The sequence below is a fragment of the Exophiala xenobiotica genome (genome assembly GCF_000835505.1).
Source record: "Exophiala xenobiotica strain CBS 118157 unplaced genomic scaffold supercont1.7, whole genome shotgun sequence".
NCBI lineage: Eukaryota > Fungi > Ascomycota > Eurotiomycetes > Chaetothyriales > Herpotrichiellaceae > Exophiala > Exophiala xenobiotica.
The window spans coordinates 527,874-548,957 of record NW_013562488.1 but is presented as its reverse complement, the minus strand read 5'-3'; the positions used below and the strand labels follow the sequence as shown (position 1 = coordinate 548,957).

Here is a 21,084-nt window from a genome sequence, read left to right as displayed (position 1 = left end):
GGGAACGTTGCTAGTACCCTCTTACAGTAACATCCATGGGTATTCATTCACTCATTCACTCACTCCTTCGACTTTCAAAACTGACACTCGTACAGTTCAAGCATGCCCCTACTGTACTGTACTGTGCTACGCTTAGGCTAGGCTTTGGACACTGAACAGAACTCAAGGAACACAGCAAAAGCTTTTGAGAACGAGCTTACCCAGAAGCCAGGGTGGTCGTGAAGTCCACCCGCAAGTCACGAAATCGCAAGGCTGTTGCCCGAAAAGGAACCTACTTCCGTGTCTAAGTCTTAAGTCTACTAAGACCTGCCTTAGGGGGAATACATGTCAAGGACCAAACGAAGATACCTTATGAAGGCTCCAAGAGTCTAGTCCCGCTGGCAATGGGCTGCTCGAGGCAAAGCAAAGCAAAACACTACCTGCAGTGGCTAGCCATTCATCGGCATCTCAGCAGAAGACACGAATCAATCCCACAAGGAGCGGGAAAAACGAGATCGGAATCGGAATCGGAATCAGAATCCACCGACGCACAAACTCACAACTCGCACCCGTACTCGCACTCGCACAGGCATCGTCAGAGAAGGGGGAAAAGATAATTGAATCACGACTCGGATGGTATACTATACCTAGCTCTTGATCGCAACATGCCAAGAACCAAAGAAAGCAAAAGACCATAAAGACAAGAAAAGATTGGCTGCTCGTTGAACCGTTTGCTTGCTTGCTTGCTTGCTTGCTGGCCAGTGGGCAAAAAGGGCAACGAAGGGGATTTGGGGAAAGGAACAGAGAAGAGAAACTCCCTCGCGTGTTCTAAGTTGTTCAGTGGGCGCTGCATGGCGCCAGGGTGAAATGTACCAGTCCTCGCTACCTATATGCACAGCCGTTCTCGTGCCAGCAGGAAGGATGGAGTAAAGGTAGAAAGACTACCTAGGTAAGATGCGATCGGCTGTTGTCATCGAGGAAACACTGAAACACCAAAGGCCCATAAAGCAAGTACAGAAACCCGGCGTTATTTTCAGATTCGATCAGACACAGCAAATTTATTGTGATGCAATGGCAAAGTATGGCCAGCCGGGGTATACTGTGCAGGACCGGGCGCTTCTGGCCTACGACACTCGACAGTGAGGACAATTCGAATAGGCCCCAGTTTCACGGATCACAATGCTTCTTTCTCTTCATTCAGGTCCACCAGAAGCTCCTCGCCATCCGCCTCACCGCTGAGAACAACTCCTCTCTCAGCCAGAAGTTCAATGGGCGTCTTGCCTTGCATCTCCGGCACCAGTCTGAGCAGGATGAGATCCAGGATCGAGTAGATCAGGTGCTTGTTCAACTCCGCGTCATCTGTCCAACATAGCATGCTTTCCTCAATCTGTGCCCGCATAGATTCCTGGTTCTCCTCATCGTTGGCACCTGAAACGGCAAAGAACTTCCGAGCCACCGGTCTGGGGACAAGAGAGAGGATGTCGCTTGCGGCTTTTGACCTGATGAGGCGAGCTTCTTCGGCTGAAGGAGGTGGAGGAGCTGGCGGACCCATGGAGTTGTTCGGAAAGATTATTGCTCTTACTTGCAGTAAAAGGGGCGGAAGTAGAGAAGGTGAAAAAACACGCGTGGAAATCGTGTGGTAGAGGAATCTGTCACAGTTTGGTCATCTGTCAGCTAATCTTCTCGATCCCAGTAAAGGTTTTGGCGTATTACGAGCGGGCAGGCAAAAGGGAAGGAAGAAATGGTCATAACGAAATCAATGGTTCCGAATGGCCGCTGCGTCCCATTGCATCCGATGGTCGAACGTTGGACGTGGATTTTGCAGCCGTCCGAGTATCGGAGCGACTTCCAATCCCTTCAGGCTCCAAAGGGCGTCGGATCGAGTATCAAAACTGCCCGAGGAGCTTCATCGCTGGCCCTGGGCGCTCATCATCAGATTGAGCATTGCTACATTCTGATCTTCGCACGTGACTGATGTCGTCGGTTCGAAGAAGCGGAACCAAACCAGGCAATTGAAGCAGAAGTGCGCTAGGCAGCATCGTGCAGTGGTTCGGCGAGCATGTGTTCATAGGACTGGTGATGGCATGGTCCTTCGCGCAAATGCGAAAGTTGAGGGAAACAAGCCTGCAGAGTCCTCTAAAGCTGCCCAAAAATGACGAGGCGCGTTCTGGGCCTCAGGGGTCCACGTCCCGCTCTACGGAGTAGCTTGGTATGCAAATGCAGCCTTTCCCAACAGGTTTGCAGAATTCAGATAGTCAGCTTTCCAGGATCAGGGCCCATCAAGCCCGAATAAAGGAAAATGTGCAGAATTCAGGGATTGTGGTGTGGAATGTCCACTTCAAGGATGATCAGCGAGTAGAGTCAATCCTCGAAGCGCCACCTGCGAGGACAATAGGTTTGGAGTTGCAGCAGGTTGCGGAAACATGCCCAACCCGAAGTAGGCAACTTTTAGGGCGTCGAAATTGGAGTTCGAACTAGAGTCGTCTGAGCATGTTCTTTGCGAGTGACACAAGGACCCGTCCGAGCGAGCCGTTTGACATGTCGTGTCGGGTCGAATTCGCTCACTGACAGATAACGGCTCAGTGAAAGGATGGAATGTTGTCGTGAACATAATCTAACACTTTGGTGACGTAAAAGATAATGCTGGATGACCATTATCTTCGAGGGCCGAGTGCTCCTCTTCCCTTATCGGCGGGCGCCGAGACAGCCGATGATGACCGGTAACGAGGTGGGGGCACAGGCTGCACCATCAGAACCAGGGCTGAATCCTCAAACAGCGTCAGCGACCAATAGTGCGGCAGAACTGGTCGAAATTCCAAGAAATGCAACAGAAATAGTTGTTTCATTGGCTCGAGCGATGAAAATCGCCTCTTCTCCGAGACTTTTGTGCTGGTTGGGCCCTTTTTTCCGGTCGATAGTCGATGAAGAAGTGCCACCTTGTGAAGAGTACCATCGTTTCAAAGTAATTGGTTTACGACTGATCTCATGATCCGTGGATACAAGATGTGCAAGTACTCTGTCCTTGATGGGGCCAGAAGGAAACGAGGGCGGGGCCGACCCATGTTCCTCCGTGTTGACAGTTTGGCATGATATCGAGGAAGCGAGAAAGCCCAATGAAGACAACGTGCTGATTGGCCACATTTAACCATTTTTATTCCTCTTCTCGCTTCGTCATTTCTGGTGGTCTCCCGGTAGATCACCAAGAAGGTCGAGCTCAGACATAGGGTTTCTGATAGCGAATCGACGTCAGAAGTCGAGGGCATGTCTCTTTCGACAGAGTCCACCCGCGACCGTGGATACCGGGGGCGTGACCGTCCTGAGTCCGGGTTGGGGGGACAAAACCGGTCGTATGTGGGAAGGCGTGAAGTAGGACTTCGTCCAATCAGATGTCATAACGGGCGGCCTGACAATACATCGTTCGTATTGTCATGACATGTAACGGCTGTCATTGGTCGCCAGCGGTATCGTGGTATTCGAGGTCCACATCCCACACCCTCCTGACTCAAATGGTGCATGAACAACCGAAAGCAGTCAATCCAGCACATGCCTGAAACATGGCTGATATCAACCATCATTGGCCGAGCACCATCTGATTCATATCAGATGACCACACTCTGATGCGACTTCATCCATAATATGGCCGCGAGCCTCCACCAGAACCTCGGGAGCCTGGGAAAAGATAGGGCGACATCGAAGTTGCAAAGTACTGAGAAGACAACAGAAGGAAAGAGTATCACTTACTTGTCCAGAATGGAACTTGCAGCACCATACCTCCCGGGTCCTTGAGCCAGGATGTGCTGCCAGAAACTCAAAGAAGCCGCTAGCCACGGCATGCGAACCGACAAATCGAGAATGGTAGAGATGCAGGAGAATAACCCGTAGTTGATCACGGCTTGCGCGGGATGACCGTCGACGTCCGATTTGCCGCGCGTTGACGAAGGGGAAGTGTTCTGCGACGGTGAGGACACGGCGGGGGCATTGGCGAGTCGGCCGGGGACTCTTGGTGGAAGAGTTTGCGCGTGCGCCATGCCGACGAGGATGAATCGCACGGACTGGTATGCGATGAAGGCGTACTGAAGAAGTGTCCAAAACCACGCGCTAAGCAATGATTGGTCTTGTGCTGGCGAATGATTCCGTTGATTCGCAGCATTGGCCGATAATAGGCCAAACTTTTCCAGACGGCTTCGGCGACCCTCTTGCTGAATGATTTCCTTGTTGATGGTGGCCTTTGACGGAGGCGTTTTCACTATCTCCACCACCTTGGAGACAGTCCCGTGCAGAAACCATGGCTGGCATATTCTCTCGGCCAGTGCTTGTCCGAGGATCAGGTCCGCAATGATGTCCGTCACCAAAGTTCTGAGACATGCGTTCGCCAGATCCTCGGTTGGTAGAAGCACGGCAAGAGCCCCTTGGATGAGTAACTGTCGGTAGGCAGATTCGTAACGTCTCTGTTCCTCGGCGGTGAGGGAAGGGTCGAGCGCCGGATGTGGATTGAGAGAGTGGTAGATTCTGCGGGGGCTTTCCCCGTATTGCACAGTGGCTGGGGCCGTCGTAGCGGTCCTGTAGGCTTAGAGAGTGTCCGTCAACATAGAAGTTCAACCCTCTTTCTCATCAGCACCTACCATCGATGTGTCTTTCGACCAGGACTGGCACTTCATCCAACAACAGTTCTGTTATGTCAATCTGTCGTAGTCTCTGTTCAAGCGCTCGAGTGCAGTGTGCGATGATCTGGATCACCTCGTCCACAAAAGTACGGTCTGGTGTTATCTTGGAGTACCACGAATTGACAAAATCTTTGATGACGATGGCGACAATTGCATAGAGCTGCACGTCCACCTCGTTCGAGCTGGTAAGGGGAGGTAAGATTCCTTCAATCGGTCCCGGTGATGCCCTCAAGTCTGTTCCCTGACTTCCATCGGACACCAAAGTTCTCCTGATCAGGGACAAAGTCGTTCTTTGAGAGGTAGGATCCTGGCTTGGGCCATCTTGGCGAGCCGTGAGAGGAGCGCGAGAGGAGGTATGAGTACGAGGAGCCGAAGTGGTCTTGCTGCTAGCTACAGCGCCCAACTGTGAGAGCGAGGCAGTAGAGGAAGACTTGGTGGCTATACTGGGCGGCAGAGGTGGTCTCGAAGGGGAGGTAGCGGTCATTTCAGGACCACGACGGAGAGGAGCATTGCGCAAGTCTTTGTAGTCGTCGCTGGGCGTCTCCCTTTGCCACGCTGGCAATGCAGGGGCAGTAGACGACTCTCACCGGTTTGGTTGACTACGAGAGTGTCTAGCGGTGTGTCAACGTATGATTGGTCGAGATGGAAATTCATCAAGATGCGACGATGCATGAAAAACAATCCCTCGGCATACCTGCCCATTTCGGCTGATAGGTAGGTATTGACATAGTGAGATAGAGATATCGGTAGGAGTAGATTGATACGCGTCTCTCCGGCCTCTGGCAAGACAGGAAGAACAGGACTACTTGCAAATATGGTCGAGTATAAACAGACATCCTCAAAGATCCCCATATGGCTGGACTGTGACCCAGGTAGGTCAGCATCAGTCACCCTTCTGCCCTCATCAGCTTACTCATGGCTCTGGCTCCAGGTCATGATGTGAGTCTGCCCCCAGACCTGTCTCTGATGTCCGAGCTCACTGCCCTTAGGATGCTTGTGCCATCCTCATTGCTGCCTATCACCCGGCTCTTGAGCTTCTAGGAATATCTACTGTACACGGCAATGCCTCATTACAAAAGTGCACCAACAACGCCTTGAGTGTGCTGGAAGCAATCGGGAAACCTCAAATTGCAGTCGTTCCCGGCTCGTCTCGGCCATTCTGCCGCATAGTGCATACTGCTTCCGATATACACGGCGAGAGTGGTCTAGCGGGGACATCTCTTCTCCCTCACCCATCACGCCGGCCATTAACGCATTGCAGTGCCGTCCTGGAGATGAGAGATGCGCTTCTTGCCCAACCCAAGGGGACAGCGTATCTGGTGACTTGCGGTCCGCTGACCAATGCAGCCCTGCTCTTCTCTCTTTTTCCTGATGTCGCCACCCACATCGCTGGCTTCTCAGCAATGGGCGGCGCCATCGGATCCGACTTCACGCACGTCTCAATGGGTCAACCATATCTAGACTCGTCAGGCGTCTCGCACCAGCGCAGCGGCAACAAGACGCCCTTTGCCGAGTTCAACATCTGGGCCGATCCGGAATCGGCTCGTGCTGTTCTCCAGAACCCAGTCCTACAACCCAAGACGACGCTCATACCATTAGACCTTACGCATCAAGCCTACGCGACTCCGAAGATTCAAGACATGCTACTCAACCATGGGAATCCCACTCGATTACGTACCATGTTCAATGAACTGCTCATGTTCTTCGCACATACGTACGATCAAGTCTTCGGCCTGAACGAGGGTCCTCCTCTACACGACCCACTGGCCATTGCCATACTCCTAGATCATCACCCTGACCCAGAACATAGAATAGCATTCGACGACAAAGGTGGTGAGAGATGGGACGTAGACGTCATCCTTGAAGGTCAGCAGATAGGTCGCACTGTTATCAGTCCCGCTCCAACAGGCAAGGGCATACGGATACCCAGAGCTCTGGAGTCTGAGAAGTTTTGGCACACGCTTGAACTCTGCATGAACATGGCCGACCAAGCTACAGGCTTTGCAATGTAGGCTCACAAGAACAGAGTCACATATGCTTTATGACACCACGACACCCGAACGCCAGGCTACTGGGTTACGTGTAGATAGAGTTCAATATGCATTTCAAATCGACGGAGAGGATATGGATATATATAATACTTCCTGTAACGCGCGTACGAATATCGGCATCGGCCTCCAGAGCTGAGTCGTCATTCGGATCGGTCTTTGCACGTATTTTCGTAGTCGGCTTCTAGGTTGTAGTCGATTAGTCATTCTGCCGTCGCGCTTGCTTGACGGCTGGGCGACACGACGTGGAGAATGGCGCAAGATCTCGTCGAATGTCTCGTGTCGAGGGTACGGGACAAGGTGCCAGCAACGCTTTCTTTGTGATCCAGCACGCCGCGCCTTTCTGACCGACCATGCAATGGCTCTGTCATGCGCGTGCTCCCCGAGCTGTGCTCTGAGTCCTCGACGTTTCGCATTAGCTGATCCACTGTAGACGAGAGGATGAAAGTCGAGCTGTTCGAGTACCAGGGCAGATACACCCCAGACAGGAGAGGTACGTGGTTCGGTAGAGACTTGGGCAAAGCACGGGTTAGTGTAGTTGGACCTTCTCGTATGTTCCTGCCCATGCAGCTTGTCTAGGAGTGATGCCGCGCTTGGTCCAGAGGGTTTGAACGTACTGGAGGCGCGTTTCGAGGTCTCCGACTTCGTAGTCAAGGGGCGTAGTCTTGGGTTTGGCAGCATTTGGGTCGACCGATATTCGAAAGCCTGCAAGGCTGCGGCCCCCTTTCGACAGGATGTTAGCTTCTTTGTGCACTCGTACGTGCGATTGTCGTTCGTGACATTAGAGAATCGATCTTCTTCTAAGATTGCCTTGCAGCAGCCGACCAAGCTCTTCGAGTGCCACAACTTGGTTCCCGTAATCGGTGTGTCCTCGAAAGACATCACTCAGTGAATCTGACCATGTGGTATGATGAGAGTACCTTCGGGCATTAAAAAAAGCGCAAAAGTGGTCGAGATAGTCCTCTCCCAGGTCATGATATCGAGTACGATAGTCTTCTTCTTCTCTTCACTATCGTACGCCTTAAGCAAGACGTCCTTGACGGCGCACTTATACATTGCCAGCATATGCGAGGTAATCGGCGACACCTTTCTAGTTTTTGTTTCGCAGCGTTAAGTCTGCGAAGTTCAGAGCCTGCTTGAGGCGGTCTTCCGTATATGCTGACGCTTCCTTCTCGACAGGGAGGGGATTCGGTGCGTCAGTCACGTCTTCAACATGATGATTGCCGAGGATAGCTCTAGTTGTCGCCCGCCGGCGATTGACATACTTGTGAAGGCCCATGTTGACCAAAGACAGTACAGAGGAGCGCTATGCTTGCGGAAGTAGTCGGTACGTTTGCGTTGGACACGTCACACGCTACCAGGTTTCTTCTGTGTAAACGTCTTCACCCTTGTTGGCGAGGGCAAGGTCGTCCAAGTCTTCCTTGAATTCCCCTCGCCACCACAAGGCGAGATAGCCGGTAAAGTCGGAGGACTTATTGGGGGCGGTTGTGGCCGGTTGGTTGTATCCAGGCGATAGGATCGAAGAGCTTCGCTACTGCCAGGTGAAGCTGTGAGTTCGGATTCTTGACTTTATTCCTTTCATCACACACGACAACGGCAAATAGGTGCCTAAAGCAACTACCGTAAATCAAGCGCTGGTCCATACTAGTGCCATCTTCTTCATCGAGATTGAGCCCGAAATCCTGGTTCGTAGTCGCGCCGTATTGTACTTCCAAGTGGGAAGCGGTGCTGGATGGTGCAGTGGCGAGAGGCAAGCTGTAGTCGTGCCTTGCCTTGTGTTGGTGGTAATTTCTTCAACGCGTTGCTCCCTTGTCGAGGGTTTTCCGCAATGGATTCAACTAAAGGGAAGGTTGTTTGCCCTCGTCACAAACGACAACAGCAAACAAGTGCTTGAAGCAACTGCCGTAGATTCCAACGAATCAGGTAGATACAATGAGATTTACATTGTGCACATCGATTAGATTGCCCCGGATTCCATTGTGCTCTTGACTCGAATCGATGGGTCACTGGTACCGTGTTTGGGATGAGCTTTTGTAGTGCCCAGATAGTGGTGTGTCTCGATTTGCGGTAGGCTCGGCAGGTCTGCTCAAGGTAGATGGTAGCGTCTTGCTAGCGACATTCTTGTTTATGCCTCTGGTGAAGACTTCCCACCGCACCTTACGATGAGCGACGTCGCTAGACTTGTGGACGTCAAGAAGGCTAACACTTACTCCCAACTTTTGGTTGTGCGATTCTCGGGGCATGAGAAGATCAGTACGCGGCTTGCTCCTTGCAGGTTTACACCAAAAGCGTTGGCTTTGATATTGCAGACTAAAACCTGACTCGGGTGATCCGGGTCATTAAAGTCACGCATCAGTCTTTCTCTGTCGATGGGTGTTGTCTCGGGCCAGGGATGATGACATTGAGGCCCAAATTCTGGAGAAACATTTCGGCCTGGCCTGCTCGAAGGGCCAGGCGACATAGCAGATCAGTTTCTTGGGGACGCCATTTTCAACCTCCGGAAAGAGGACCTTATCCAAGACTTCACCAGAGTACCTAAGCTTTGGTGACTGACCGGCTTGGTACTTCGTCTGCTTAGCCCGCGACGGGTACACGTGTTCTGTCGGATCGTCTTGAGTATTCTCAAAGTACTCATCAAAGGCGTTGAATCTGGCAGAATTGATCGAGGAATATTCTTTTTGCCACTTTTGCTTACCAGCCTCTTTCTCGCGATTGTTCCTCGCGATCTCTTTGTCTACCTATTTACTCAATCGCTGGTCGAATATCGACGGCGACAGGTACCCATAGGTCCTCGAGTCAAGGAGGCCTGAACTCTTGGCCATATTGGCCGCGGGCCCACCTCCATGGCGGCGGAGAACGGGGTGTTCGCGGTGCCAAAGCGAGGTAGCGCTTGCGCTCTTCGCGAGTCCAATTCAGCTCTACCATGACAACTTCGTACGGGTCCACCGAGGCGCCGGGCATGATCGTTCGGCCCTGGCCGACATCGACCTTGGAGGCCACGTTGAATCTCACTTGGACGTGTTCGAGTAGGTAGCGAAGGACCACATTGGCCAAATTCCCTTGATATATGTGTAAATCGTGGCCCAAGAACTTCTCCGGCCCGTGGCCAAGAGTTGGAGTTGCCAGTTGCCCACAAAGCAGCCTCTATGCCACTCGTGGGTCGGGTGGGAAATGCTGCATGCGCTTCCATGCGCCATTTGTCTGATGCACACAACAACGTCCAAGCAGTGCTCAGCCACGGAGAGATTCGAGTGGACTAGGTACTAGTAGGTCGGCCACAAGAGGGACCTTAGGTACATAGTGTCGATTGGAGGCCGCGGTCTGACGGCACTTTAGTAGCACCAATCCTGCAAGACAAGTTGAACGATATCCCGATTCGTGATAGATCTGAGGTTAACCGCACTTCCAATCATGGTCGCCTTCGTTCTTGGTCCAGTTTCCAAGGGCGGCGGTGATGTTATCTTTGTTCACCCTCCGGCTCCGCCTCAAATGAGTGGCTTTCGCTGTGCCGTATGTATTTGCTGAAAGCGCGTGGTGTAGGGCAAGCAACCATGAATCGTCCATTAGTCGTGGGGAGTTGACGGCATGGTTGGCTTCGGGACGTTCTGCAGAATGTGTAATAGTGATGCGAAGCGCAAGTTGCAAGAGCTTGTAACGAGAGATGGAACTCGCTTTTGCGGATCTCGAATCCCATTGTTTGAAACCTTGCTTGACTCCATTTATCAGAACTTCGACCACGTCGGCTGCATCTGATGGAGAACCTTTTATCCACAAGGCTGAGATGTTGCTCGCCTTTGGTTTCATGTTGTCGCTGAGCGGGTCAGGAGTGCTCTCGTATGAGAACCTTGGAAATGATCTCGGCAAGGGCAGGACATTGAAGAACCGTCCTAAATCGACAACGTTGGACAGCCTCCCAGATGGGCCGAATGCTCGCTGATAGCTGGTGGCATCGTGTTGATGGGCGTATACTATTAGATTTTGGATATAGGCGTTTGTAGTTTGTTGGATGAAGAGGTCGGCTGGATACGAAAGGGCGCTGGTAAACTGCTTGACAGCCAATTTGTCAGTGCAGGACTTGGAGTGGCTTGGCTCAGCATCTGCTCGAGCAGGTTTCCGGCGGACATATCCTAAGAGCGAGAAATGACCTCTGCCTTGTAGAGCCGTGAGGGCATTATCATCAACAGGCCAGGGTTCCGTCTCCTCCAAAGGCATGGAACTCATCAAGATTTCCATGGATGCATCGCCGCAAGGAGCTTCGGTGGTGAAGAAGTGAATGGACACGTCTTGCTTCAATCTTAAGGGTGGGCAAAAAGTCGACAGGGGGGTGTCCGGATTGTGATCAGATTCTGGGCCGCCAGCAAGTTCCAGGAAAGGTGATTGATAGGCCGGGCGATGGAGAATATTTTGAACTTCGGTCAGCAACCAGTAGTTGAAACCTCGCAAAGCAAGAATTTCTGCATGGGAATCATGGAGAACCATGCCATGGCATTTGGGCAATGCAGAAGCGGAAAGGCATTTTGTCCCCGTGGCGAGGGATATGCAGGTCAGGTCATCTTCGTCTCCGTCCTTTGCAAGGACGACCGCTGACAACGGAGTCCATTCTCTCCTCCCTTCGGCCAGTGTTCTGGGTTTGCATTTTAAAGGTAGAGTCTCAAATTTCGACTGCACAAGACGAGCGATACGTTCAGGTAGGGAAGTCATGAAGAGGGAGGGAGAAAGATAGATGACGGGCCAGGGAAGAGGCCAATGGCAACTGTCATTGCCAAGGATGCTGATAGCACTTTTCGAATTCCTGTACCGGAGATCTCTTGACGCAGGTGCCGTGCAAAGTGATCGATCGTGAGGGTATCTGCATGAGAGGAGAGAGAAAGAGCTTTGGGATTCAGATCGAAGGGACGCAAGGTGTGAGGCGCGAACGGAAGGTGGGCCGAAGCTGGCCAAAACAGCCAGAGCTGGTTGTAAAGAGCCTTCAACGGGTCTCGAACAAGTCTCACCCTTCACGGAAATATACATGTTCTGAATCATGCCATGACAGTCAAGCATGAGACACCGAAAGTCGAGGAGGTGAAGCAAACTTGCTCTGCAAAAGAACAATACCTGAAACTGGAACAGCCCCACAGATCACGTGCTCATATCACGTACGAGCCTAAACTCGCAGGAGTCAAATTTCGTTCGTGGCAGTCTTAGACATCAGAAAGCAATTCAATCGTGCCTTGGGATGAGAGCCAAAGGAGTAGGGCATCGCCTGAAGCAACAGGAAATGAAGGAGTCAGACCCATGATGGCCCTTGAAATTCCACGTCATCGGCAAAAGGCGAAAGGGCAGGGCGGCCCAAAACACCACAGCTCTCCTGGCAAATAGCTGTAAGAGAGCTAAGCGGTCGAGGTCGAGAACTCTGCTTATCGACTGAGGGCCCTTTGAATATTCAAGTAACTGTAGCTTTTATTATCTGTTGCAGTCGCGAGCATCAAACTTCTGGCTCTGCCTCGAACCTTGCGCTTTGACCCCATCATACCCTTGGACGAGGAGCTGTTTGCACGGCAACTAATGCAAGCTCCAGGTAGTCTCGCCCGGGAAGCTCGCACTTCGATGCCGGAAGAGGCAGGTCGTTAGCACCTCCGCCCCTCCACTCTCCCTTTTGCTTAGCACCACGAGCACCACTGCCACCACCCAGCACCCAGCGGGCATCAACCTCCTCGTGCTGCCTAACGTTAGTAGCCTCGTGTAGCACTAGCCTCTACTTTTACCCGGTTAACAGGCCTGGAGCAGCCTGGAGATTTTCTCCTTGACGTCGCTTAGGTTCTCCTCGTGTCCTCTATCTGACCCTGCCACACCCTGCATCACTACTGGGCGTTTGTTGGTGTTCCTCCATCAAACTTCTTGTCCTCCTCCTATTCCCCAGATCGCCGCCAAAACTTACTGACTTTTACCATTCGCCTCCCTGTGGATGACATCGCGCCTCTCATCATTCGCCGGGATGATCGTTGGCTGGCTGGATACCCTGTAGTGCCTGTCACCACTGGCTGTCTAAAGCTTCCCATCACTGCACCCCGGCCTTTTTCCGCCTCTTGCTGCCCACATTCGTGGCACCTTGGCACCAACTACTGGTGCCTTACTACTCCGTACACCAACCTCAACTCCAAACGCTTGCCACCTCGCCGTCACCACCCACAGCCTTGTCGTACGTCTTCTTCTCTGGTCGACGACGCCATTGCGAAGGTAGCACGAGTTCCTATGCATGCTTTCATCGCCTGCATATCCATCCCCGCATTGTGCTGTCATCCAATCGCCGCACAAAGCAGCTCTCGCGCGACAGCCTTCGGTCCGGTTCGCTCCACAATCCTCATCATCCCCAACTCTGATATTCAGCTGTCATCAATCTCGAGGGTATGAGGTCGCCGTCGGCTTGTCAGCATTGACCGACTTTACAGTATGACCAGCTCATCCAGTCAACCTGGATTTGGTCTGGGTGACAATCGCAGAGCTTCTCTCTCGAATCCGGGATACATGGTTCCAGATGCGCGTAATCCCCGCATCGATACGCTGATGAATTCTCAACAACCGGGATCGTCGAATCCATCTGCATTCGACACTTCATCTCCCGGCTCGCTCGACTTCAATTTTCCCTTCACAGGGAGTCCGCACGGCAGCAGCAATAGCGGCATCGACGTCCCACCGGATTTTCGGACAAGCAACAGTCAAGGTTTTGCCAACCGAGGCAAAATCCCCTACCCTCCTGGTAAGGTACCCAGTCCACAGCACCGCGCCAGCCTTGCCAGCATTGACTCTGCTTTCGACCACGATCTTTTCGGAGCAGCAGCGCTCAATCAGTGGACGTCAAACACCCCGGCCAATCAAGCGGTTAGTAATGCAGACTCTTCGCCCCCAAAGCCTGCCAGTGCGGCCGAGCTGGACAGGAAACCGGATAAAGACAACGACAACATACCAGCTTGGAGCGAGTTGAAAACTAAAGCGGGCAAAGAAAGGAAGCGCTTACCTCTGGCCTGCATAGCATGTCGACGCAAAAAGATCAAATGTTCGGGTGAAAAGCCTGCTTGCAAGCACTGTCTACGGGCCAGAATCCCTTGTGTCTATAAAGTCACCACGAGGAAGGCCGCGCCACGAACAGATTACATGGCCATGCTCGATAAGAGGCTCAAGCGCATGGAAGATCGAGTCATACGTGTCATTCCCAAAGATGAACTCCCCGATCTCAATGCCACCGGCCGCGCTTCTGTCCGTCCCCCAATCCCCGGACAAGCACCGAAGAAAGACAAGATTCAACCCAAGAAACGTTCCGCAGATGAAGCGTTCACCCAAGAACTCAATGACTGGCGAAATCCTAGAGAGAAAACCACGCTCCTCGATCCTACTGCAGGCCTCAGAAAACAACGAGAAGGCGAAAACAAGCTCTTCATCGAAGGCTCCGAATCACTTCCACCACAACATATCCAAGAACATCTCGCGGAAGTCTTTTTCGACTGCGTATATGGCCAATCATACCTGCTCCTCCACAAACCCAGCTTCATGCGCAAACTCAAAGCTGGCACCATCCCTCCCGTCCTCATCCTCGCCGTGTGCGCCATCTCCGCGCGCTTCTCGACCCATCCTCAAGTCAGCACCGAACCAGCATTCTTGCGTGGTGAACAATGGGCCACACCCGCCCGCCGCATCGTCGAGAAACGCCACTACGAGCCCAACATCACCATCCTGACGGCCATGCTAATGCTGGGCTTGCACTACTTTGGCACCTGCGAGGGCGGTCTGTCATGGTCGTTCGGCGGCCAAGCCATGCGCATGGGCTACGCACTCCAACTGCACCGAGAACTCGACCATGACCCTCTCGGACGCAATCAAATCGCCAACGATTCAACCAAGAAGGGTCTCAAACCACCTGAGCTATCTTTCACCGACCGCGAGATCCGCCGCCGCACAATGTGGGCCTGCTACCTCATGGACACATTCAACTCCTCCGGCACCGAACGCCCTTCCTTCCTGAATGAAGAATACTACCAGATCCAACTGCCCATCAAAGAGTCGCACTTCCAGATGGAAGTGCCCGGTCCAACAGAGGACCTCTACGGGAACGTGCCCATGTCTTCGTCCAAACCTTCCTCTTCGCTCGAGACCAACACGACGACCGACCTTGCCGCCGAGGCGAAATCCAACATGGGCGTGTCCGCGTACATCGTCCGAGGCGTCGTGCTCTGGAAGCGCATCGTCAAATACCTCAACCTCGGCGGGAAGGACAAAGATCCGCATCCGATATGGGACACACTGTCCCAATTCGCGACGCTGCAACGACAAATCACGCAACTCAAATCCTCTCTGCCCGCCGAGTTGACATACACACCGGACAACCTCGCAACGCACGCGTCCGAACGTCTCGCTAACCAATTCCTCTTCCTGCACATCGTCCTGGCCCAGACGTCGCTTTTCCTGCACCGCTTCGCCATCCCCACCGTGCCATCGACCTCGCGCCGGCCACACCACCACGCCTACACGGCCGCCGGCATGCCGCGCAGTTTCCTCAGCAACAGCGCGAACACGGTCATCGAGTCCGCGGCCCTGATCTCCAAGATCATCGCCGACTCCGCGGGCCACACCCTCACGGTCCCGTTCGCGGGGTACTGCGCCTACGCAGCGGCCACGGTCCACGTCTGGGGCATATTCAGCAAGAACGCCGCGCTGGAAAGTGCGTCCAAAGAGAACCTGCGGCACAACTACAAGTACCTCACCCGCATGAAAAGGTACTGGGGTATGTTCCACTACATGGCGGAGAGCGTCAAGGACAACTATCGCGCCTTCGCAGACGCCGCGCTCCGCATGAGTTCCTCCTCGGCAAACGCAAACGCAAACGGCCTGCTGATGGCGAATATGCTGCGCCGCCAAGGCTCCAGCCAGGGTCTTGAAGGCAATAATAGCAATAGCGGGATCCAAATCCCAATGGACCTCGACGTCACAGGGACGAGCGCGCCGCCGTCGCGCGCCGAGACGCCCGGTGGTGACTCGAAAAGTGGTGCGCACGGCGCCAGCTCGTCCGCGGGCTCGGGCAAGGCCATGTTCCAGTACGGAGATTGGTTCGACAAGTACCCGCACGGGGTGAGCGAGAGCGACTGGGAGAAGTCGCATCTCGAGTATAGGCGCGAAGCCGGCACCGCAGAAGCCGTCATGTCGCAACGCAGCGATCTGCAATCTGTCGAGGAGTTCTTCGCGAGTTTAAGTCCGCCGAGTAAAGCGGACGACGGGCCGAGTGGACAGAGAGGCAAGAAGATCGCACGAAGGCGCGGCAAAAGCGTGGCGGAGAACAAGAAGGACGGGAAAGGTGGAGGAAATAATGCCTCTGTTTCTGTTTCTGCTTCCGGAGCACCAGCCGGCTCTATTCAATCTACGACGGCTGCACAGCAAGCACAACCTGCACCGCAGCAAGGAAGGCCGCGACTGTCAAGCAATGCGGGAGAACTCCATGTCAATCAACCATTCAACCCAGCCGACTTCGACACCACGTCACCCTCGCTATACCAGACACCACAGATGGGCGGGCAGTCCCAGGGTCCTGACCCTTATAGCTTTGACAATTTGCCCCATGTCAACATGAACTGGATAAATACCCTTCCAGCAATTGACAGACAAATGGTCTTTGGCGCGTACACCGGCATCGACCCTTCCAACGACACCAACCATGGTACTCCCAGCCTTGCGAATCTGAACAATGATTCGACTTCGATGGAGACCTTTGGCAATACCAATCCTTGGGAACAACTGGATCTGAATGGATTTGGGTACAACGACCCTCTTGCTGGCGGAAATGGCATGATGGACACAGGTTCTTCGGCGTGGTTGTTGCCCTTCAACATTGAGCCGCCGAATTATGGTGGCGGTCTGGATGAATTTGGCAATACCGCTCTTGACGGTATGGATTTCGGTGACATGCCTGCTGCTGGTGCTGGTATGGGAAGTGACAGTGGCTCTCAATTCCCCGATCACAAGCCTCCTGCTTAACAGTTGTGGCATCGGATCAATAGCTGGGAAGATCCTGCGTGGATTGAGTCACTTGGGATTTACGTTGGCTTGAAATTCAAGTCCAAAGTGCCATTCGCTCAGCCATATAATGTTCCCTGGTATAGCAACAAATTGCTGCGAGCCTCATCTTATCTCCGGGGCTGTGAATTTCAATCTTCCCACTCTTCGTCGAGCTGATCAATCAGTCTGTTCTCATCGTCTGGCGTACGTCCTCGGCCCACTCGCTCGTCGGTTCCGACACGATGGTATCCTCGACGGCCCGCAAAGAGTTGAGTCACTCCGCCGGGCATTCGCTGCGTGCAAGAAGAGAAAAGGATGACGAACATGTCCTAGATTGTGAAGTAACATGATGTCAGCGCAGCTATGGTAAGTTGGACTTGAAGTCGTAGATCCCGATCCTTGGACTTGGCGCTTGTCGGCTGGGGCGACGGAGAAGAAAAGGCCTCTATGAGTAGCACAGTGTGTAAGGGAAAATGGCCCAATATCCACGAAATACTAAACAAAGAGAGGGGATGGACTTACTGAGATAAAGCTGAACAAGCCAGCCCACACACTGTAGTTGGGTAATTGTTTCCATCCTCTCTGGTGCATCACGTTGCGCTGGTAAACGACGCCACCGATCAAGTACACCAGCAACGCAATACCGAGTATGACACCGAAGACGGCGCCCGGACCCAATGTGCCCTTCTCTTCAGATTGCGTGGTTCCGCCGCAGGCGTATCTCGAGCGCACTTCGAAGATGTAAGAGCAGTGGTCAGGAGAGCCGAGAAATGATATGGCCGGACGAGTCGAGAGACTTGGAGAGGTGTCACAGATGAAGGACAAGAGTGTTGATTTCCTTCTCTTGTGATCTTTGCTCGCCATGACATCCTCGTCGATGGGAATGCCATCCTCGTCGAGTTCCGGGCAAGGCGAGCCCATTGTATAGTTTAGGAGCAACTTCTTGCCCCGAAAGATGAGCTCATCGTTCTGCTGTCCAATGCTGTAGATATCTCCTCTTTGATTTTTGTAGAATGCCGACACATTGGCGACTTTTGAAGAAGGAATTCCTTCGACATCGTCCAGAGGTTCCACGACCGGGCCACAAAAGTTCATTGTGAAGTTGGCAGGATAGTCAAATCCTCGAGCATGGAAGGACTCATTAGTTGCAGTCTGATATTTTGTGCCATCTAGGGCTAGTTGTAATGGACGCAAGTCGAAGAAGGAACCGGTGGCTGTGGAATGTATGGTACATGGCTTGGGAGGTGGCTTTGGCTTTGCTTCGGAGGAAGCTACACTCGAAGGTATAAAGGAGAGGAGAAGTAACGATATCGTGGCAGGAATATACATGATTCTTTCCGCCCGAGTAGTTCTTTCAGCGAGTTCGTTGATGAGTGAAGTTGCGGCGATGATGATGAGAACGAACGTGAGAAGATGGGGCAGAGCAAGTGAATGCTGCGCCTGGACGATCAGTAAATGTACAGTGGGATATACCTGATCCAGGAGAGATGGGACTTTTTGTAGAAATCCGGGATCGAGATAGGAACATTAAGATACGATATAGAGTGACGGCGGCGCAGTTTCAGCTACGAGTACTCCCGTATCACCGGCCGCTATCGTTTGGTGGCGCCAGTCGTGCTTACCTGTATGGTTTCTGCAGGGGGGAACCGGAAGATACCAGGCGGCCCAGGTGAACTTTAGGGGTGCGCTTTACACAAACTGCTGCCCTGAGCAGCCCAGGAAAGCCCCCCGGACCGGACATGCAGGACGAAGCAGCACCCGTGCGAGCCGTGCATCTTAGCGTGCCCGGATTACCCACATGCAGCCGCCATATTGATTTTTCCTCGACGACGCGAACTGAAACGCGACGGCAACGTGCATGATGATCTCATTCGGCAACAGGACTTCCCGAACAATTTTTACAGTACTCTGTACTATTTAGAGATCCACGGAGATCTTAACAAACAGACGAGTCTTCGTGCTACAAGTCTACGGTTCTGACTGCGGACTCTTTCCAGACTCACTCGTTACATTCTGCTGCACTTTTGGTTTATGCGACGATTCTTGTGGTTCACGAAGCTCAATAACACGGCAACATGGGGGTCAAGTCGGCTGAGAAGCCGCAATACGAGTTTCTAGGACCGTACGTGTTCAAACACCATCAGGCACTCATGTCCTTGACTGCTAATTCTCGCTCAGTCCAGGTGCTGCATTTATAGTTTTCGGACTGCCGCTCCTTACCTACGCCAGCGTTTTTCTTTGCAACGATGTCTCGGGTTGTCCTGCACCGGCCCTCCTGGATCCCAAGAGCTTGACTCTTGCAAAACTCAAGGCACAAATCCCATGGCCAGAAGAAGGTCTTATCGGCCTGTTCGATGCAGGAGTCATGGCGTGGACTTTGGGATACTATGCAGTCAGTCTGGTATTGCAGCTATGTCTACCAGGTGAAGAAGTATACGGGTCAACACTTGCAACAGGGGGAAGGCACCACTACAAATTCAATGCGTTCAACTCTGCAGTTCTTATATTTGCCGGTCTAGCTGTCGGTACCGCAATCCAGGGTGCGGATTTTGTGGTCTGGACCTTCATCTGGGACAAGTTCCCCCAATTGCTCACGGCGAATCTGGTCATCTCCTACGTCTTATCCGCATATGTCTACCTGGCTTCCTTCGGCGTCCCTCGAGCTGGGCAGCCCAACCCGCAGCACCGCGAATTGGCCCATGGTGGGCATACTGGCAACATGCTCTATGACTTCTTCATTGGTCGAGAGCTAAACCCCCGACTCACGGTGCCTAGCTGGGTTCCTGTTGCGGGAGGCCAGGTCTTCGACATCAAAGTCTTCATGGAGATGAGGCCCGGCTTGCTGGGTTATATCATACTCGATCTTGCATTCATTGCTCATCAATACAAGGAACATGGACATGTGACGGATTCCATCATATTGATCACCTTTTTCCAAGCACTGTACGTCCTTGACGCTCTCTACATGGAGCCGGCAATCCTCACCACAATTGACATTATCCGCGACGGGTTTGGGTTCATGCTTGCCTTTGGAGATCTCGTATGGGTGCCATTCATTTACAGTCTTCCAGCACGTTATCTGGCCGTCTATCCGTTCTCCCTGGGAATCACTGGTATTGTAGGCGTCCTGGCGGTCCAGTTCCTTGGTTATTACATCTTCCGTTCAGCCAACAACGAGAAGAACCGTTTTCGTACGAATCCCAGCGATCCGCGAGTCTCACATCTCGAAACCATCTCCACGGAATCAGGTTCGAAACTGCTTGTTTCTGGCTGGTGGGGTCGTGCTCGTCATATCAATTACTGCGGCGATTGGATCATGTCTTTTAGTTACTGTTTGCCCACCGGTATTGCTGGTTATGTTATCCACACATACACCAACCCGGTTACTGGAGCGGTGACGAGGGAAGTGAAGCAAGGGGCGGCAAGAGGCTGGGGGATGATCTTTACCTACTTCTACATCGTCTACTTTGGTGTCTTGCTAGTCCACAGAGAGTTAAGAGACGAGGAGAAATGCCGACAAAAGTACGGCAAAGATTGGGAACGCTACTGCAAGCGGGTCAAATGGAGAATCATCCCAGGCAGTAAGTGCCGTCGGAATCCGCAGCGGCTTTACAGTGCTAACACCACGAGTAGTCTATTGATCGAGCAGGGTCCCCCGGCGATCGAAACCATGCGAGCCAGGATATGCGTGGGCATGCCATGTGGGAAGTGGGAATACACCTTAGCGGGCAAGTTGTGCAGCGTGCCTGGGTATAGAAAGAACTCTCAATCAACCTCGCGCAGAAAACCTTAGCACGTCAGGCAGGGCTGCGGCTCTGTTACTGCATGATTTTGACGTTATTGCCGGCTGCCAGTTCGCCTCCAAAGAGTCCTGGGTATCGAGGAGATCATCACAATCCTGCAGCCTGGCCATTGCGCACTCGAAGGAGTCGCGGACTACAACTATGGAAGAGTGTAATCGTGTGAAGAGCTCTCTGTGTGCGGTGTGCCGGTCATCACACATTTCCCCCAAACTCGACACAACCAGTGCATTATAGAACCCCACCCTACCGATATCGAACCTGGGTGTTTGCTCCTGGCTGAGACTACACTGCCAGCTCAGAGGATGGAAACCTGCATTGCGACGACTGCTTGAATCCTGGACTGTTCTCCTGTCTTCTCCAAGATATCCCCCAACGTCCCCAGGAGTTTGTTGCCTTTTACCTTTCGGTTCCAAACTTCGTGAATGCCCTCGCTTGACCAATTCACAAGGCTGGACTGGCCCAAGGAGAGGCCATTATCCAGAAAGGGCAATATGGGGGTACTCCAGGGCTCACTAGGCTGTAACCAGACAGGGGCCCATGCATATGTCAGGTGGCATTGCCCCAAAT

General features: G+C 52.9%; 6 protein-coding genes across 8 annotated transcripts; 3 read left to right on the top strand and 3 right to left on the bottom strand.

The window, feature by feature from the left end:
* Positions 1-1,001: 1,001 nt before the first annotated feature.
* On the bottom strand, positions 1,002-5,271 carry PV05_10911. Of its 2 annotated transcripts, XM_013454344.1 has the most exons (3): positions 4,602-5,271; positions 3,721-4,546; positions 1,002-1,628 (listed from the first exon to the last, which is right to left on the bottom strand). In XM_013454344.1, the coding sequence occupies exons 1-3, from the start codon at positions 5,125-5,127 to the stop codon at positions 1,154-1,156; spliced, it is 1,827 nt and encodes a 608-aa protein (XP_013309798.1). In that variant the 5' UTR covers positions 5,128-5,271; the 3' UTR covers positions 1,002-1,153. The 2 variants fall into 2 exon arrangements, with proteins under 2 accessions (XP_013309798.1, XP_013309797.1); XM_013454343.1 differs by having other exon boundaries at positions 1,002-4,546.
* Positions 5,272-5,431: 160 nt separating this feature from the next.
* On the top strand, positions 5,432-6,655 carry PV05_10910 (uncharacterized protein; the record flags this gene model as incomplete). The annotated part of the gene is made up of 3 exons (XM_013454342.1): positions 5,432-5,515; positions 5,575-5,582; positions 5,633-6,655. Exons 1-3 carry the CDS (start codon positions 5,458-5,460, stop codon positions 6,653-6,655), a joined length of 1,089 nt encoding a protein of 362 aa, XP_013309796.1. The 5' UTR covers positions 5,432-5,457.
* Positions 6,656-7,001: 346 nt separating this feature from the next.
* Positions 7,002-11,531, bottom strand: PV05_10909 (uncharacterized protein). The gene has a single exon (XM_013454341.1). The coding sequence runs from the start codon at positions 11,390-11,392 to the stop codon at positions 10,085-10,087; it is 1,308 nt and encodes a 435-aa protein (XP_013309795.1). The 5' UTR covers positions 11,393-11,531; the 3' UTR covers positions 7,002-10,084.
* A 1,294-nt stretch (positions 11,532-12,825) lies between these two features.
* PV05_10908 (uncharacterized protein) lies at positions 12,826-16,840 on the top strand. The gene has a single exon (XM_013454340.1). It carries the CDS (start codon positions 13,124-13,126, stop codon positions 16,691-16,693), a length of 3,570 nt encoding a protein of 1,189 aa, XP_013309794.1. The 5' UTR covers positions 12,826-13,123; the 3' UTR covers positions 16,694-16,840.
* Positions 16,031-18,224, bottom strand: PV05_10907. 2 transcript variants are annotated; one of them, XM_013454338.1, is made up of 2 exons: positions 17,237-18,224; positions 16,031-17,159 (listed from the first exon to the last, which is right to left on the bottom strand). In XM_013454338.1, the coding sequence occupies exons 1-2, from the start codon at positions 18,041-18,043 to the stop codon at positions 17,076-17,078; spliced, it is 891 nt and encodes a 296-aa protein (XP_013309792.1). In that variant the 5' UTR covers positions 18,044-18,224; the 3' UTR covers positions 16,031-17,075. The 2 variants fall into 2 exon arrangements, with proteins under 2 accessions (XP_013309792.1, XP_013309793.1); XM_013454339.1 differs by having other exon boundaries at positions 16,031-17,043.
* A 565-nt stretch (positions 18,225-18,789) lies between these two features.
* PV05_10906 (uncharacterized protein) lies at positions 18,790-20,355 on the top strand (the record flags this gene model as incomplete). Its single annotated transcript, XM_013454337.1, has 3 exons — positions 18,790-18,836; positions 18,893-20,295; positions 20,348-20,355. The coding sequence occupies 3 exons, from the start codon at positions 18,790-18,792 to the stop codon at positions 20,353-20,355; spliced, it is 1,458 nt and encodes a 485-aa protein (XP_013309791.1).
* Positions 20,356-21,084: the final 729 nt, after the last annotated feature.

What these genes read in the sequence shown, in the direction of transcription:
- PV05_10911 (XM_013454344.1), bottom strand. Translation starts at nt 5,127, where the DNA reads ATGACCGCTACCTCCCCTTCGAGACCACCTCTGCCGCCCAGTATAGCC. An exon ending in GGTCGAAAGACACATCGATG is followed by an intron (nt 4,547 to 4,601) that starts GTAGGTGCTGAT and finishes ACACTCTCTAAG; the next exon opens with CCTACAGGACCGCTACGACG. An exon ending in GCAAGTTCCATTCTGGACAA is followed by an intron (nt 1,629 to 3,720) that starts GTAAGTGATACT and finishes AAACTGTGACAG; the next exon opens with ATTCCTCTACCACACGATTT.
- PV05_10908 (XM_013454340.1), top strand. Translation starts at nt 13,124, where the DNA reads ATGACCAGCTCATCCAGTCAACCTGGATTTGGTCTGGGTGACAATCGC.
- PV05_10907 (XM_013454339.1), bottom strand. Translation starts at nt 18,043, where the DNA reads ATGTATATTCCTGCCACGATATCGTTACTTCTCCTCTCCTTTATACCT. An exon ending in GCTTGTTCAGCTTTATCTCA is followed by an intron (nt 17,044 to 17,236) that starts GTAAGTCCATCC and finishes TTCACAATCTAG; the next exon opens with GACATGTTCGTCATCCTTTT.
- PV05_10909 (XM_013454341.1), bottom strand. Translation starts at nt 11,392, where the DNA reads ATGACTTCCCTACCTGAACGTATCGCTCGTCTTGTGCAGTCGAAATTT.